Source organism: Geotrypetes seraphini, chromosome 8 (genome assembly GCF_902459505.1).
Source record: "Geotrypetes seraphini chromosome 8, aGeoSer1.1, whole genome shotgun sequence".
Taxonomy (NCBI): Eukaryota; Metazoa; Chordata; class Amphibia; order Gymnophiona; family Dermophiidae; genus Geotrypetes; species Geotrypetes seraphini.
The window spans coordinates 66,518,830-66,535,026 of NC_047091.1; the positions used below are offsets into that span (position 1 = coordinate 66,518,830).

Sequence of the window (16,197 nt, forward strand, 5' to 3'; positions counted from 1 at the left end):
TCCCATATGTGACAACTATACCAAGAGGGCCATGATATAGGTTTTTTATCAATTAAAAGGAGTTTGTTGAACCATATAGGGCAAAAGGCAGACTTATTCCAGGGAATATCAAGACGTGCATCAAGATCAGAAAGTACCTTGTGAGTGGTTGATATTAAGGGGTTTTTAGAGAGATTTGGAAAATTTTTAGTGCCCATCAGTCTAAGAAGGGGAAAAGGGTTCAAAAGAGAAGTCTCTAGTCTTACCCAGTTAGGCATATCAGAAGGGGAGGAAGAGGAAAACCATTCCGCCCCTTGTCTTAGAATGAAGGCCTTGTGTTAGCAGTAGAGGTCAGGAAAGTTGACACCGCCCTGATGGGTAGGAGATTTCAGTTTGCGTAGGGAGATCCGATGGGGTTTGTTGTTCCATAAGAAGCGTAATAGTTTTGATTCCATTTGTTTATAGTAAGCAGGAGGGAACAGGAGAGGAAACATGTTAAATAGATAGGTAAGCTTTGGAACCACCATCATTTTAAGAGTGTCTAGGCGGCCCCACCAATTAAGATGAAGGGGCGACCACTTTGAAAGGGAAGCTGAAATATGATTAAGAAGATCTATGGAAATCAAATGCGCAGATGAACGAAGGTCCCTGTCGAATGAGAGTCCCAGATATTTGAGCCCTGTGGATACCCAGGTAAAAGGTTGAGAAGCAATAGTAAATGGAAGACATGAATCATTGAGAGGTATAAGTTCCGTTTTATCCCAGTTGATCTTATAACCAGAGAATATTGAGAAAGAGGATATCAATTGTATGAGGGAGGTCAGAGAGGCTTCCGGGTCAGAGAGATATAGTAAAACATCGTCTGCATAAGCGGAAATTTTAAATTCAATATTGGCTATGGATACTCCTTTGATGTCAGGTGATTGTCTAATAGCTACTAAGAGAGGTTCCAGAGCCAAGTTGAATAGGAGTGGGGACATGGGGCAACCTTGACGAGTGCCTCTATGTAGTACGAATGGAGAGGAGGCTTCATCATTGACAATCAAACTGGCTGTAGGATTATTATAGAGTAGTGAAATCATATGAATAAATTCAGGGGGTAAACCAAATTTAGCCAAAACAGCAAACAGATATTTCCACTCCACTCTATCGAACGCTTTTTCAGCATCTAGAGAAACAAGAACAGCAGGACTAGCGGACGAAGAGGTGGAGTGGAGTATATGACACAAAAGTCTGGTATTATCAGCACCATAACGTCCTTTCATAAATCCCACCTGATCCCTATGGATCAGACAGGGCATAACCTTCTCTAGTCGGAAGACCAGTATTTTGGTAAAAATTTTATAGTCCAGATTCAATAGTGATATAGGACGGTAGTTCTTCACGAGCTGGGGATCTCTGTTTGGTTTTGGTAAAACAATAATGTTTGCTTCGAGGAAACGACGGATGCCTTTCGGGGATGACTGGAGACTCTGGAAGTAGGAGAGCAGATGGGGTTGTAAGAGTGAAGAAAATGATTTGAAGAATTCTGAAGTTAAACCATCGGGACCCGGTGCTTTGGCCGGAGGCAATGAAGAGATAGCATGACAGATTTCTTCAGACGATATTGGTTTTTGCAATGAACTTTGTTGAGATTCAGAAAGAGATGGTAGGCATAAAGAATCAAGGAAGTCTGAGATGGAGTTGGTTTCCGATGAGGATTCAGAGGAATATAGGTCCTTGTAGAAGATGCGGATGTCTTCTAGGATATCTTTAGTAGTAGTGTGAAGTTGGTTATTGGGCGATTTCAGATGTGTGATCCTTTGTTTAGATCTTCTACCTTTAAGATAGGTGGCTAGCAGGTGTCCTGCTTTGTTATGAGAAGCATAGTAGGTCGCTGAACGTCGAAAGATGGATGCAGAAGCAAGCGAGCTAAATATTTTGTTGTATTGAAATTTGAGGAGTTGCAACTGTTTATAAAGTGAAGGATCATGACGGAGGTACAGTTGAGTCTCGTAGGTGTGAATGTCTGTTTCCAACTGGTGGCGTGAAGATTTGCGCTTTTTACGTTGGAAGGCAGAGTAGCTGATAATCTCACCCCGGAGCCAAGCTTTATAAGACTCCCAAATAGTAGTAAACTCAGAAACTGAGTCAAGGTTGTTGGAAAAAAAGGCTTGTGATTCCGTTGTGATGTGTGAAAGAAAATCTTCATCGTGAAGCAGAAAGTTGTTCATTCGCCATTGCCTAGAGGAGGGGGACGAAGACCAGTCGAGAGAGCAAGAAACAGCAGCGTGATCTGATATTGTAATGTCATGTATACATGAGGAGGAAACAGTGTTCACAATGTCCTTTGAACCTAAAATATAGTCAATTCTGGAGAAGGTATGATGCGGAGATGAGTAGAAAGTGTAGTCTTTGGTGGTAGGATGAAAAATTCTCCAGATGTCAGACCACCCGTAGGTATTCATAAGTTGGCGAACTGCAGAACGGGCCCCAAGCTTGGCCGGTCGGCAAGTGGAAGATCTGTCTATGAAGGGGTCAATGGGGAAACTAAAGTCCCCTGCGAATATGGTGTGGGATGTCAAGGACGAGGTGGAGACAGTTTGGAACGACTGGAAGAAGGCGGGATCATCCGAGTTGGGAGCGTAGATGTTGAAGAGATTTAATGGTCGACCTGCAATGGTGCCCTCAATATGGGACCATCTTCCGTTGGGATCAAATTGGTGTGAAGAGAGCTGGAAGTTAAGTGACCTCTTCATTAAGGTGATGACTCCATTTTTCTTGCTTTGAGCTGGTGCAGCAAAGGAATGTTGGACCCAACCACCGGTTAGTTTCTGGGCTTCTTCTGTAGAAAGGTGGGTTTCCTGAAGCAGGCAAATATCAGCATCTAGATGTTTGAAGTAGTGTAAGATCTTTTTTCCTTTTTAAGGGGTTGTTTATGCCCTTAACATTGAGGGAAACTAGATGAATTTTAACCATGTAGAAGAGACTTGAATGCTAAAGTCCAAATGGGGTTGCAGACAGCTGGACGGATCAAGAATGATGTAGAATCTGAATAGTTGCTCCTCAGAAACAAAATAAAAAGGAAGGGAAGGAGAAAATCAGGTGATTCATGCCCAGAAAAAGCTGAGAAAACGTAACAAACAAAGCTCCATAAATGGGGTCTCATGTTGACAAGAGGAGCTCAGCAGAAGACTCCACAGCCTGCCATTGTGATGTTAGCAAGAAGAAATGGGTGCAGCCCATCCAAGTGGAGAAGAAAAAAGAATGTTGATTCAGCAGCTCAGGTCATAGCGCCCACCGAGTCATCTAGATAGCGTTGTAAATCAGAAGGGTTATCAAAGTTTTTAGTCACATTATGATACGTCACCCGCATTTGGGCTGGATAAAATAAACCATACTGTGCTCCAATGTTTTTGAGTTGAGGGCGCATAGAAAGGAAAGCCTTCCTCTTCTGTGCAGTCGTTTTTGAGACATCCGGGACAAATAAAATCCGTTTGCCGTCAACTGTAAGATCAGGAGCAGATTTAGCTGATTGCATGATTTGGATGGCTTGTGGATAGCGCAGAAGCTTCATAACTATGGGCCTTGGAGGTTTGGAGGGTGCAGGAGGGCCCGAGGGGACTCTGTGCGCCCTCTCAATTTCCAGGGGAGGCGAAAATTGAAGATTTAATTTCTTGGGAATAAAAGCATGTAAAAATGCCATTATGTCTGTCCCCTCCGCTAACTCGGGTAGGCCAATAAGACGGACATTGCTCCGTCGCATCCTATTGGAAATATCCTCCAGGTCATGTTGTAAGATGGAAATCTTCTGCAGATCGCGTTGGACTGAGAGGAACTGGGAATCATGTGCTGAGTCTTTCTTCGGCCAAATCGATGCGGGCGTTGTGCTGCTTTAACTGCAGCATAATGTTGCACATCTCTGTTTTAATATCAGCGGTCGCTGCAAGATTTTCTTGCATAAGTTCCCGGAGTACCTGGAGATCGCGTGAGATCGACGCGACGCTTTCGGAAGCATGGGAGGCTGCGGCCTTGGCGGGAGATGGCGGCTCTTGTTTGGAGCGCTTAGGCGCTGGATGCGGCGCGGCAGAGCTCGCGTTGGAGGCAGGGTCCGTCTTACATTGTTTAGAGGACATTCCGGCGGCTGCAAGAGGTATGTGGAAGCTGAGCACGATTACGAAAGGGCAGCAAAAGATCTTTTATCGGCAGGGCTGTAGCGGAGGAAAAACGCTAAGCAGCCATCTTGTAGTCAGTCACGTGACACCCCCTCAGGACCGTGAAGTTCTATGCGGTTTACAATGATTAAACAATGCTACAAATTGAGTGGAGTTAACAAAGTTAAAGGCTAGTGATTAACATCTCTAGGGATCAGTTATTGTGGAATAAGACTGTGCAGGTTAGTTGGCTAAATACTTCAGGAACAGATATGTTTTTAGGCGTTTCCTAAATTTACCATAAGAAGTAGACGTAAGTAATTGTTCCAGATCTTTATCCCATAATGCTGCCTTGATGATGTCTTTTAAATTTACATCCTCTAACCAGAGGGGAAATAAAATTCAAGTGTGAGCTTCTCTTATGTCTGTTGGCTGAGAAAGAGAAAAGGTCAGTTATATTTAGGGACTAAACTGAATAGTACCTTAAAACCAAAAACAACCAAACTTAAACTTCACATGTGCCTTCATCGGCAGCCAATGCAGAAGTCGGTAGGAAGGTGTTACATGATCGAACTTCTTCAACCCGAAGATCATTTTGCATGAGTTGTAGTCGCCGCATGTTCTTCTGGGAAATTGCCAAGTAGGTGATATTACAGTAGTCAAGTTGACTCAGTATGAGGGATTGTACCAGAATTCTGAATGATGACACATCAAAATATGCTCTAATGGACCGAAGCTTCCAGAGAGTGAAAAAACCCTTTCTGATTATGGAGTCCACCTGGTCTTTCATTGTTAGGCTGTGGTCCAGTGTTACACTCAATACCTTCATAGTAGATTGAATAGGATAAGTAAGTTTATTGATGCATAGTGAAGTTTTGGTATAAAACGGGTGTGGCGAAGCTACAAAAAATTTTGTTTTTTCTAAATTAAGTTTCAGTCTGAATTCAGTCATCCATTGCTCCATCAGATTTAGTACTGTTTCCTTGGGAGTAACTTTCGAGAGAGAGTTAGCAAATGGGATAATGATCGTAAAGTCATCTGCGTAACTAAATACGTTTATCCCAAGCTGGGTCAATTGCGCACCTAATGAAGACATGTAGACATTGAAAAGCAATGGGGATAGTGGTGACCCCTGGGGCACGCCAGATGGATTGCTCCAGGTATCAGAGAAAATTAAAACGTACTTGGTAGGTGCGGGACAGTTCATAGACAACCCCGCGAAAGACAAAGGCGCGCGCCGACAACTGAGCGCAAGATGGAGGCGCGCACCGAAGAAAATTACAGTTTTTAGGGGCTCCGATGGGGGGTTTTGTTGGGGAGCCCCCCCAGTTTACTCAATAGAGATCGCGCCGGCGTTGGGGGGGTTTGGGGGGTTGTAAGCCTCCACATTTTACTGTAAACTTAACTTTTTCCCTAAAAACAGGGAAAAAGTGAAGTTTTCAGTAAAATGTGGCAACCCCCCACAACGCCCCCACAATGCGGCGCAATCTCTATTAAGTAAAGTGGGGGGGTTCCCCCCACGCCCCCCCCGTCGGAGCCGTAAAAACAGTAATTTTCTGCGGCGTGCGCTTCCGCGCTGCGCTCAATTGTCTGCGCGTGCCTTTGTCCCGGCGCGCTTTTGACCTGACACCGTGCGGGACATAAGGAAACCTCAAAACTTCTCTGATACCAATTGCATCTAAGCATTGTAGCAGTTTCCATGGTCCACTAAGTCAAACGCAGAGCTCATATCGAATTGCATGATCAGGGCATTAAGGCCCTTACTAAACAGGAGATGTAAATTATCCAAGATGCATTACAAAGAGCTTATTAGTATTTAAATGAGCAATCCTTGCAGTGGTCAAAAGGGAATGCCCACCTCTTAGTGGGAAAAATTTACCAGCAGATCTGGAGCTGTTTGTGCATGTGTTGTGTGAGTATATGTTCCACATCTATGCACAGGACACGCACTCACACAACACATGCACAATAGCTACGCCCATATCCAACTAAAAAAACAAACAAACAAGCGGGAATGAGCAATGATCAGCTGAGCTGGCAGGGGGAGAGTGGTGGCGAGGAAGGATCAGTGGTAGCAGGCAAGGGACAGCTGACAGCCTGGGGAGATCAAGAACTACAGGGTCTGCTCAGAAGAGCTGTGCCGACCGCTTAGCTCTTCTGAACAGGCACCAGGCACAGTTTCTCCCCCCTTTTACCAGGCTACTCTGCACAAATAGCATGCATATGATTTGCATGCTATTTGTGCTGAGCATCACCCGCTAAAAAAAAAATTGTTCCTAATTCGGTATTTTTTTACCGGGTTCTGGAGCTGTAAGCATTGGGCCCTCAGTGTCAATGTACTGATCCTCACATTACTTTCACATAGTGGGCCTAAGTGAAGAAAAGCTAAATGGATCCACCATAGGAGGAAATCTGAGCTCATCTTCCTGCCTTGCTTAGGGTTACCATATTTGTGAAGACAACAAAGAAGACACATGACCTCACCCACAGCCCCACCCACTCTGCCCCAGCCCCGTCCACAATACAATACTACTATACCTTAAAGGAAAAAAAAATTTGGTTATTTTTTAACCTTTGTTGTCTCTGATTTCTGCTTTCCTCATCTTCTCTTCACTCCCTTCCATCCACCATCTGCCCTCACATCTCCCCTTTCCATCCAGTCTTTACCCCCCTCTCTCCTTTTTATGATTCATTTCATTCCAGCTTTGGCTCTCTTCATTTTTATCTCAAATACACCAGATCCAATATCTCCCTTTTTCCCTATCTCCATATTACTCTGCAAACCCCCTTCCCAGTATCAATCTCTGTCTCTCTCATGCCTCTAATGCCTCTCCCTCTCCTTTATTCCTTTGTATAATCTCTCCACTCCACCCTGCCCCCTACCCTCTCCTCTGATCGCCCTGCCAGCTCTCCAGCTCTGTTTCCTTCCTTTCTTCCTCTCCTCCCCCTCTGAGAAGCATCTTTCTCTATCATGCAGTTCGGGGTTCTGGTATTTCTTTCTAGTCCTTCCCCCCTCTCCCCGTGATCTTCAACTTTTGTGACACATTGCCAGCAGTGTCAGTAATTTAGACACCCACTGCCTGTGAGCTACTGAACTCCTCTCTCTGCCGTGTCCCACCTGCGCGGAAACAGGAAATTACATCACAGGATGTGGCAGAGAGACGAGTTCAGGAGGAGCCAGCTGGCAGTGGGTGTCTTAATTACTGATGCTGCCAACATCCAGTCTGAGCCTTGGAAGACTGCAGAGAGGGGAGAGACTACAGAGGAAGCGCAGGGCAGCCGGGAGGAAAGGAAGACTGATGACAAGCCAGACTTCAGAAAGGGGTAGAGATTGGACGCATAATTTATGCTGAGCCCAAAGTGTATAGTTACGATATTTTTCTCTGGCCCAGTTCCGCCTCCAGCCCCACTCCCACAAAGCCTCCTCTCATCTTCCGGATGAGCTCCAGCCATTAATGGAGGGTCTGGAGCATGTGTGGATATGTGTGATGTCATCTGCACATGCTCAGAGGTCCTCCAGATGTGGCTGGGGCTCACCGGGTTTTGGAAAGTCTGTCTGGGAGCCCAGACAGTCCTCTAAAAACAGGACATGCCCTAGTTTCTCCGGATGTCAGGTAACCCTACCAAAGTGGGTGGGCAGGCTTATGGGTGACTCACTTTTTTAAAACCTGGACGGACAAATAGAAATTCATTTAATTAAAAACAAAAAAAATGCCTGGACACCTGGACAGTCCTTTAAAAAGAAGACATACCCGGTTTTTTCCGGATGTATGGTAATCCTGCCTCTGCTGGCTGATTGGCTCATTGATGGGCCAATACTCAGAACTTCCACACTATAGGGAACAGCGCCAAAACCTAGCTCCCCAGTACCTAACGCTAATGATATGCAATTGGTATGTGTGATGTGAGACCAAAAGTAAGGGGGAGGAACATGCCTGGGCATGTGCAGAAGAGTTTTGTGGTAAGCACATCTCTTCTGCGCATGCCCAGGTAAACCAGGAAGTGAAGCACACATTGGTGCCATTCTGTACTTTCAAATATAAGCTTTTTATTTGAAAGGCATATATTTAGGTGCAGAAAACAGGAATCAATGTGTGCTTTCTCTTTCGGATTTGGTTGGCCCCACACACATTTGTTTTTCATTCTCAACACTGATCCTGCTTCTGAAATAAATCAGAAGTGGCAGATTTTAAGCTGAAAAATAATTAGAAATCCTGGCTCATACATTGAAAAGAAGGAAGACATAAAAAAATCTACTTGGACTTCCCAACACCTCCACAAAAATTACCTGGTACCTGATAGCCCTTTTCTGAAATAAACAAGTTGGTCTTACATCAGTGATTTTCAGTGGAGTGTTCATTGTCCGTTCCCACTTCTTTTTGTGCCATTAATACCGCTGCATTTTAGAGATAAGTACAATCTCAATGAGTTAAGTATTTAAAGATTGAAAATTGATTTAGAAAAATTTCAAAGTTGGACCGGTGAGGAGATATACACTCAGTACTCCCCGTTTAAAAAGCATATTATAACGGTTGGAGGTGGGTGGTTCTGAGGTCCATCAGAAAATCATTAGAAATGCTTATATATCTGAAATAAAAGTTGAATAAATACTGTATACGGAGGAAGATGCTTGGGATGTGAATGAGGTGATACGATTGAAGTTATACCCAAGAATAAGTACTCAGCCTATCTTTGTGTATTAATATTGAAATGCCATGTAAACTAGCCGAACGATTGATGCTCTGCACATGTGTCAGTTGCTCTCATAGTGATTGATCGAACGGGATTCCGGTGAGCCTCCCTGCAAATCATTTGCATGGAAACTTGTTAGAACATCAGTCGCTATTCCAGTTGGCGAAAAATCAGCCAAGAGTGACTCACACGGTCTTATCGACCGTTTTTTGTGCATCTAGCCCCCAGTCCTTTAGTCCTCCTATTTATCAGTTAGCGACTCTCACACTCTTTTTAAATGAATAAAATAAACTTTTTGATGATCTGTTTCAAATGTTATCATCAGAGCTATGGTGAAAGCGTTTTCTCAGTCTGTGCTATGCCTCTTCTCTTGCATCAAAGGACATGTGTTCCTATTGTCTGAAAAGCCCGGAGACAGGAAGACGAGCGCAATCCATGTGCTGCAGTTTGTACAGCTCTGTGTATGCTGTAAACAATGCTTTCAAGTAGCAAAACTGTTAATTTTAACACATTGTTATGGGTAGGGAAAAGAGAAGTAGAAGCTTAGGATGTGTTTATTTGACAACTGAGCAATCTGTGGTGGGGAAGGAGGTAGTGAGATGTCCTTATTCTATCTTGTGGTCCAGATGCAGCATAGAGGAATACACTTCCTATGACTTATGCTCTACTACTACTCTGCAGTTTCCCAGGTGCACACAAAGCAAACCGATCGTGTACCGATCAGTTTGCGACCCCTTTGTGACCAGATTTCCCTCCTGCATTATTCACTAACCTCTCCTGCAATCTGCTTCAAATCCGTGCATGCAAAGTAGGCAGGGACGCGATTCACAACATAAATTTCACGATCCGACTGGGCTGGCCGATCAACTGAAGAAGCGACTGCTGGGGACCAGTCGAAAACGTCTTTCTGACTCTGGAAGCCCTGCTCTCTGCCCTGCTCTGCAATCTCTCCTGCCTGCTCTGCCCCGAATCGCCACCCTGCTCTGCCCAGATCTCTTCTTTCCTGTCGGCTTGCACCGAATGTCACCCTGCTCTGCCCCGATCTTCACCCCGAATGCCGCCCTGCTCTGCCCCGATCTTGTTTCCTGCCTGCTTGCGCCGAATGCCACCCTGCTCTACCCCACACTGCGAGCTCATGGTTTTAACCCAAGGGCTTTAAGCGGGTTAAAACCACGGGCTCAATTAAAAAAATAAAAAATAAATCTATGCCGGGCCTGGCTTTCTCCGCTAGTACACCAGTTTCACATTCCCCTTCCCTCTGCCCTAGAAAAAAAGAAAGAAAAAAAACTCGACTGGCCCGGAGGTCCAGCGCATGTGCAGACCATCTACAGATGGTCTGCACATGTGCTGGGATCGCTATAGAGCGATCCGGGCAGGCAGATGGAGGCATTCCTCCGATCGCCCCCATCTGCATATTGGCGTTTAGAGAATTCATCGGGTCTGATCAGGCAGGTTTGTGAATCTAGCCCAAAGAGTTTTAAACTTTAAATCTGAAAAGGAGACAGTGACTCTGAAAACTTTCTCCCAGATAGTTTTCCAATTGCCACCAGAAAAATAAAAAGTTTTATGCTTTCTATGCAGACCATAGGGTTTGCTGAGTGCTTAAGATGCCTTTCACTGAATCACATAAGAAAATTATACATTCCTTAGGGTTACTATGTGGCTCCAGAAAAAGGAGGATGGATTAAGACATCCGGGTTTTACTTCAGTTCAAAGCAATGGAAGAAAGTAAGGAGGACAGATGAAACATCTGGGTTTTACTTTCATTGCTTTCAATAGAAGTAAAATCTGGATGTCTCAATCCATCCTCCTTTTTTTGGAGCCATATGGTAACCCTATACATTCTGGTTCTTATAGGCGCTTTTTAAAAAAATTATTATTATTGGATTGCCTGCCAAGAGGCTGATTTTGCCCAGAAAGGGACTTGGATATGGTGGAGGATCATCTTTTATGAGAAGAATAAAGAATCAGAGCAGTACAGAAAGAAGACTTTTCCAAGTTTATAAAGGGAGGAGGGGTGTCTCTGCACCTGGGCCTTCTTTCCATTTTGGGCAGACGGTGGGGGGTTAGTGGAGAGGGGAGGAGGAGGAGGAGTTGAAGCTGGTGGTGGGTAGGGGGTTGATGAGTTTTTTTGGGGGGAGGGGGTGTTTAAATGATGCAGCACTGCAGGTGGACAATGGGAAGCTGTATGGAAGGAGTGTGTATATGTTGGGAGGGACAGTGAGAGGTGCAATAGGGAGGCGGGAAGCCATTTGAAAGAAAGTGTGATAGCAAGCAGAGGGTGGAGAGCAAGACAGGATATTTAAATGACCTTCAGGACTGATAAATAGCCTGCCAGGAAGTTAAAACTTACCTTGCTTGGGAGAGGTGAAGGGGGTGGGGGAGCATGGCAAGGCCCCCAGTATCTTTGTGGCATTATCCTGCATCCCGGAGCTGGCCAGAAGATCCCAGTCCAGCCATGCGGAATGGAATTAAACTGGAAGAGCAGGACTCTATGCACTGGGGGAATTATCACCCAGATGATCAGGTATGCTTTCTGCTTTCATTTTAGCAGGGATTAAAACATTCTTGTTGAAGCTAAATCCTGAGCCAGAGAGCTTTTTAGTCCTGAAAATATATCACCATCCAAGTGACCACCAGAAGGAATAGAAATGGATGTGTATGTGTGCTATTACAACAGTGTGTTTGTGTCCTGTGATGGAGTGCTGTGTGTGTCTATATCAGTGGTCTCAAACTTGTGGCCCGGGGGCCACATGCGGCTCGCCAGGTGCTATGTTGAGGCCCTCGGTATGTTTATCATAATCACAAAAGTAAAATAAAACAGTTTCTTGATCTTATGTCTCTTTAGTTATAAATTACAATATTATTATTAAGACTTAGCCAAAAGGAAAGATTTATATACTATAAAGAGATTTACCTCATGCAAAATTGTCATTTCTTTAATAAGATATTAACTATTTTTTTCTGAAGCCCTCCAAGTACCTACACATCCAAAATGTGGCCCTGCAAAGGGTTTGAGTTTGAGACCATTGGTCTATGTGTAGGAGTGTCTATATGTAAGGGTTCTCTCCACCCCCTCCCCATATACCCTCCATCTTCTTCCTTCTCTCTCTCACCTCCCCAAGGCACACTCCCAGTTTTGCTTCAGTTCCTGGCTTCCACAGCACACCTCTCAGGCTCCCACAGCTTTCTCTTACCTCAGGCCTTCCTCCCCACCTAATTGTCAGAGGATATGGTAAAAGCAGTTATATTAGGGGCAGATTCAAGAAAGGGTGCCAGACATTAGACACAAAATAATTGAGCGCTAAGCAAGTATTCTATAACTGCAAAGTTGGGCGCTAAAGCCGTTTTAGAATACTAGGGTTAGGCACGAGCATTTACGCCCTCTCAAAGGCTGGTGTAAATGCTCAGGCCTAAATACTGTCAGTTGCACATGCAGTTGACAAATATTTTGCAGGGCCTGATTCTATAACGTCCACCTAAAGTTAGGCACCTACATAGGCGTGCCTAGCCGATGTAGGTGCCTAACTTAATTAATAGGCTTAATTGGCACTTAGCACCTCAAAATTGCCATTAATTGGACTCACAAAACGCAATTCCATAAAAAGGGCCTACCTAAAGGTGGGCATGGTTAGGGGTGGATCGTGGATGTGTTTTTGACTTAGGCTCCTAACTTAGGCGCAGGTATTTAGGTGATGAAAACCCCGGCATAAATAGGGTTCTTCTAAAGTTAGGGTGCCTAGCAATGCTTAATACTGCTTAGGTGGCCTGTAAGCGTGATTTTCTACAGTGCCTCTACTTTTATAGAATCATGTTTTGTTTAGTGCTGTGCTAGTCAGCATCATTTGTTTAGGTGGACTATATAGAATCAGGCCCTTAGTACATAAATGATCATATTTATTAACAAGGCACAGAAACATCTCTATATATCAATGGTCTAAACCAATGGTTCCCAACTAGGTCCTGGAGGACCACCAGGCCAATCGGGTTTTCAGGCTAGCCCTAATGAATATGCATGAGAGAGATTTGCATATAATGAAAGTGAGAGGTATGCAAATCTGCTCCATGCATATTCATTAGGGCTATCCTGAAAACCCGATTGGCCTGGTGGTCCTCCAGGACAGGGTTGGGAACCACTGGTCTAAACTCTAAATGGAGGGATATGGACACCTTTTTTTTTCTATTTTATAGACTGAATAAGTCTTTCCTGTATATTATGGAGTTCCTTTCTTTTTTTTTTTGTCCAAAATTTTTTTTTAAAATTTTAACAAAGTCACATACAAATGAAATACAACAGTCGGAACACGTACAAAACTTGTACAAAACTACAGATAAGATAGTCATCCGTGGGGTTTCTGCATGGAGACGAAAGTACTCAACAAGGCAAGTCAAAAACCATCCCCCCCACCCCAATCCCACCCTATACCCCCCCACCTTCCCCAGCACTCCAGTGTCAAAACGCAAAAAAAAAAAAAAAAATCAAAAATTCAACAGGGCACTTCGAGCTCTTGGAGTTCCTTTCTTTTTATTGTATTTGATTGTATTTGTTGGCTGCTAAGAACTGTTGAAAGCCTTGGTGGAATATCAAATTTTAAGAAACATAAACATATGTGCCTGACCCACCCCTGACCCAGCTTTGCTCCTACCCTGTTAACACTTCCTTTGCAGTTATACGCAACAGAACTTATAGAATAGCACTTATGTACAGTATATACTGTTCCATAACTTGCACAGTTTTGCACACTAATCTCAAAATTTTGCACCAAAGTTTATAGAAGTAGGGGATTAGTGTAACTGGGCTTAAAAATGGTTTGAGGAAAAGTCTGTAAGCCATGATCAAGGTAGACCTGGGGAAACCTGCTGTTTATTCCTGAGGTGAAATAGAATACAAGAGTGGATTGACCATTGGGACAATAGGGCAGTGCCTGAGGGCCCAGAACAGGAGGTGGTCCACTCTCTCCTAAGGTCCATCTTGTTTAATAACTTTTGATAGATAGTTAAGGATCCACGACCCTTATTGCCCATGGCCCAGATCACTATAGGTCTGCCCCTGGCAGAGTTGGGTGTAATATACAAATACAGTATATTACAGAAATTCACGGGGATTCCGTTCCAGGAACTCCCGTGAATTATGAAAAACCGCAAATGCGGTTTTGCATCTGTAAAAAGGCAGGAGAGGGCAGCTGGGGCACCAACGGGTGCATAAAATCATTTGCGGTATGCTCGGACCGCCTCTTTCTGTTACTAAAGTCAGGCTACACCAATCAAGAGCTGCTTTGACATGCAGCTCCTGATTGGTGTAGCCTGCCTTTAGTACAGGAAGAAGCGGTTGGAGCATACTGTGAATGAGAGTCCACGATTTGCAAATCGCGAATTCACAGGGGAACACATTTTTTTACACAGTAACCTACCTAGACTAGTAACTACCATATTCCTGTTTCCTAATGAAACTAGTGACTGTTTTATGTTACTTTTGGAAAGTACCTAACTTACTCAATAGTGGTTACTCATATTTTTTTAAGTAATATATTACCAGTGTTGCCAGTAATACGTATATTACTGCTATTATTACTTTTCATACACTTTCCTTCAACTTATTTCCTTTTATTTGACAACTGTCATTCTTTCCTCTCAGATTTAGATTTATTGTCTATTGTTCACTTCACTGCTTTGTTCTTGCTCCAGGAAAGATGGTATATTAAATTATAATAAACTATAAACTAAAGCGTTACGTAGTAATACATTGCTTGACCAACTCTGGTCCCTGGTAGCAGGGAATCTTGTTACTTTTTGGGACTCTGCCAGGTACTTGTAACCTGGACTGGTTGCTGTTACTGGACTAGAAGGATCCTTGGTCTTATGTGTGGAAATCTTTGCATGTTTGCCACTACCATGCACTGATTTATAGTTTGGGCTTTCTTTCTTTCTTTTTCTGACCTGGAAGTTTCCTCCTGCTCTTTTGGGCTCCCAGTGCAGTCAGAACCAGCATCTACTGGGCTTTGGTACTTTGAGTCTTCATTACCAGTTTAGTGGTGGGTTTGCAACCTATTTTGTATCCTCTGAAAATTAATTTAGGACAGTCCCGTTTGTGACAGTGTGTTTCTGAGGATCTCCATCTGAATTCCGGAAATTCTGGGCCTTGAGTATTGCTATAAGGTTTCACCTCTATAACATTGCCAATCTCAGCTAATCCAGAGAGTGAAAGACCTCCTGGGAACTGAACCTTGACAGTGCCACCAGGCCAGCCCCACTCCTGACTTTGCTTTATCTGCCTGCACAGTTTTTCTGTCTTTTTTTTTCTGAGAAAAATCTCCAGTTTCTTTTATTTAAACTGGACTGAGCCCTGATGAAAGTAACAATAAGATAGAGGGCATCTCTCTGTATGTGCATTCCATACCAGTGGACCTAAATGGGGGTTAATTGTTAAAATTTACATGTACTGCCCACTTTTTTCCATAGTAGGGAGGATTGATGCCTTTAAACAGGAGATTCCCTAGATCAGTGGTTTCAAAGTCGCGGCCCGGGGACCACATGCGGCTCGCCAGGTACTATTTTAAGGCCCTCGGTATGTTTATCAAAATCACAAAAGTAAAATAAATGAGTTTCTTGATCATATGTCTCTTTAGCTATAAATGACAATATTATTATTTTGACTTAGTCAAAAGGAAAGATTTATAAACTATAAAGAGTTTTACCTCATGCAAAATTGTCATTTATTTAATAAGACATTAACTATTTTTTCTGAGGCCCTCCAAGTACCTGTAAATCCAAAGTGTGGCCCTGCAAAGGGACCACTGCCCTAGATGTTCTGAGATATTGACCTTTTATTGTATAAGAGTGTCACTGGCTATGAAGTCCAGAAGAGCAATTCCCTAAGAGGAATGCAGGAAAATAAATTCTCTTACTGGCAGCAGATATCTCACTATATTGTAAAGTGTGGGAGGCCTTATATGGAGGTAGTGCTGCCAGAGACTGGGCAGGTAACTCCAGGGGCAGATGCTGCATTCCTCACTGATCTGTGACTGACATAGTTGGCATTGCAGATTTTTTTTTTCCATAGGAGACAGTGTCATTGAGGTCACTGATTGAAGTCCAGTCACTGAATGTGGCACACAATCTGACCTTTTTGTCTATGGATTTACAGGATCATTTGTTTGAGAACTCAACAGCAGGGGTAAAATTCTGTTGGCTAATATTCAACCAATGGTGATCAGCTGTCAGCTAAATTAGACTCAGATATTCAATTATGGGTCTTATCCAGGTAGTGGCATTGATTATCTGGGTGTTTGGTGGCACTTGGAAGCTATCTGGGTACAGCTGGGTAGAGTGCCATTCCTGTATAAATAACTGGACATAGTTAGGACTGCTATGAGTGTCGGGAGCATTCAGCATG

The 16,197-nt window shown here is 43.7% G+C and overlaps 2 protein-coding genes across 2 annotated transcripts in view; one reads left to right on the forward strand and one right to left on the reverse strand.

Moving 5' to 3' along the window:
- The window catches only part of LOC117365406 (somatostatin receptor type 1-like), a 93,066-nt gene that overhangs the window by 53,602 nt on the left and 23,267 nt on the right, over window positions 1-16,197 (reverse strand). The gene's annotated exons all lie outside the window — the stretch shown is intronic.
- LOC117365405 (forkhead box protein A4-A-like) overlaps window positions 11,110-16,197 on the forward strand; it is a 32,047-nt gene continuing 26,959 nt past the window's right edge. Inside the window, exon 1 of the mRNA XM_033955816.1 lies at window positions 11,110-11,331. Coding sequence (XP_033811707.1) covers window positions 11,191-11,331 — 141 coding nt within the window. The 5' untranslated portion in view covers window positions 11,110-11,190. The remainder of the gene's footprint in view (window positions 11,332-16,197) is intronic.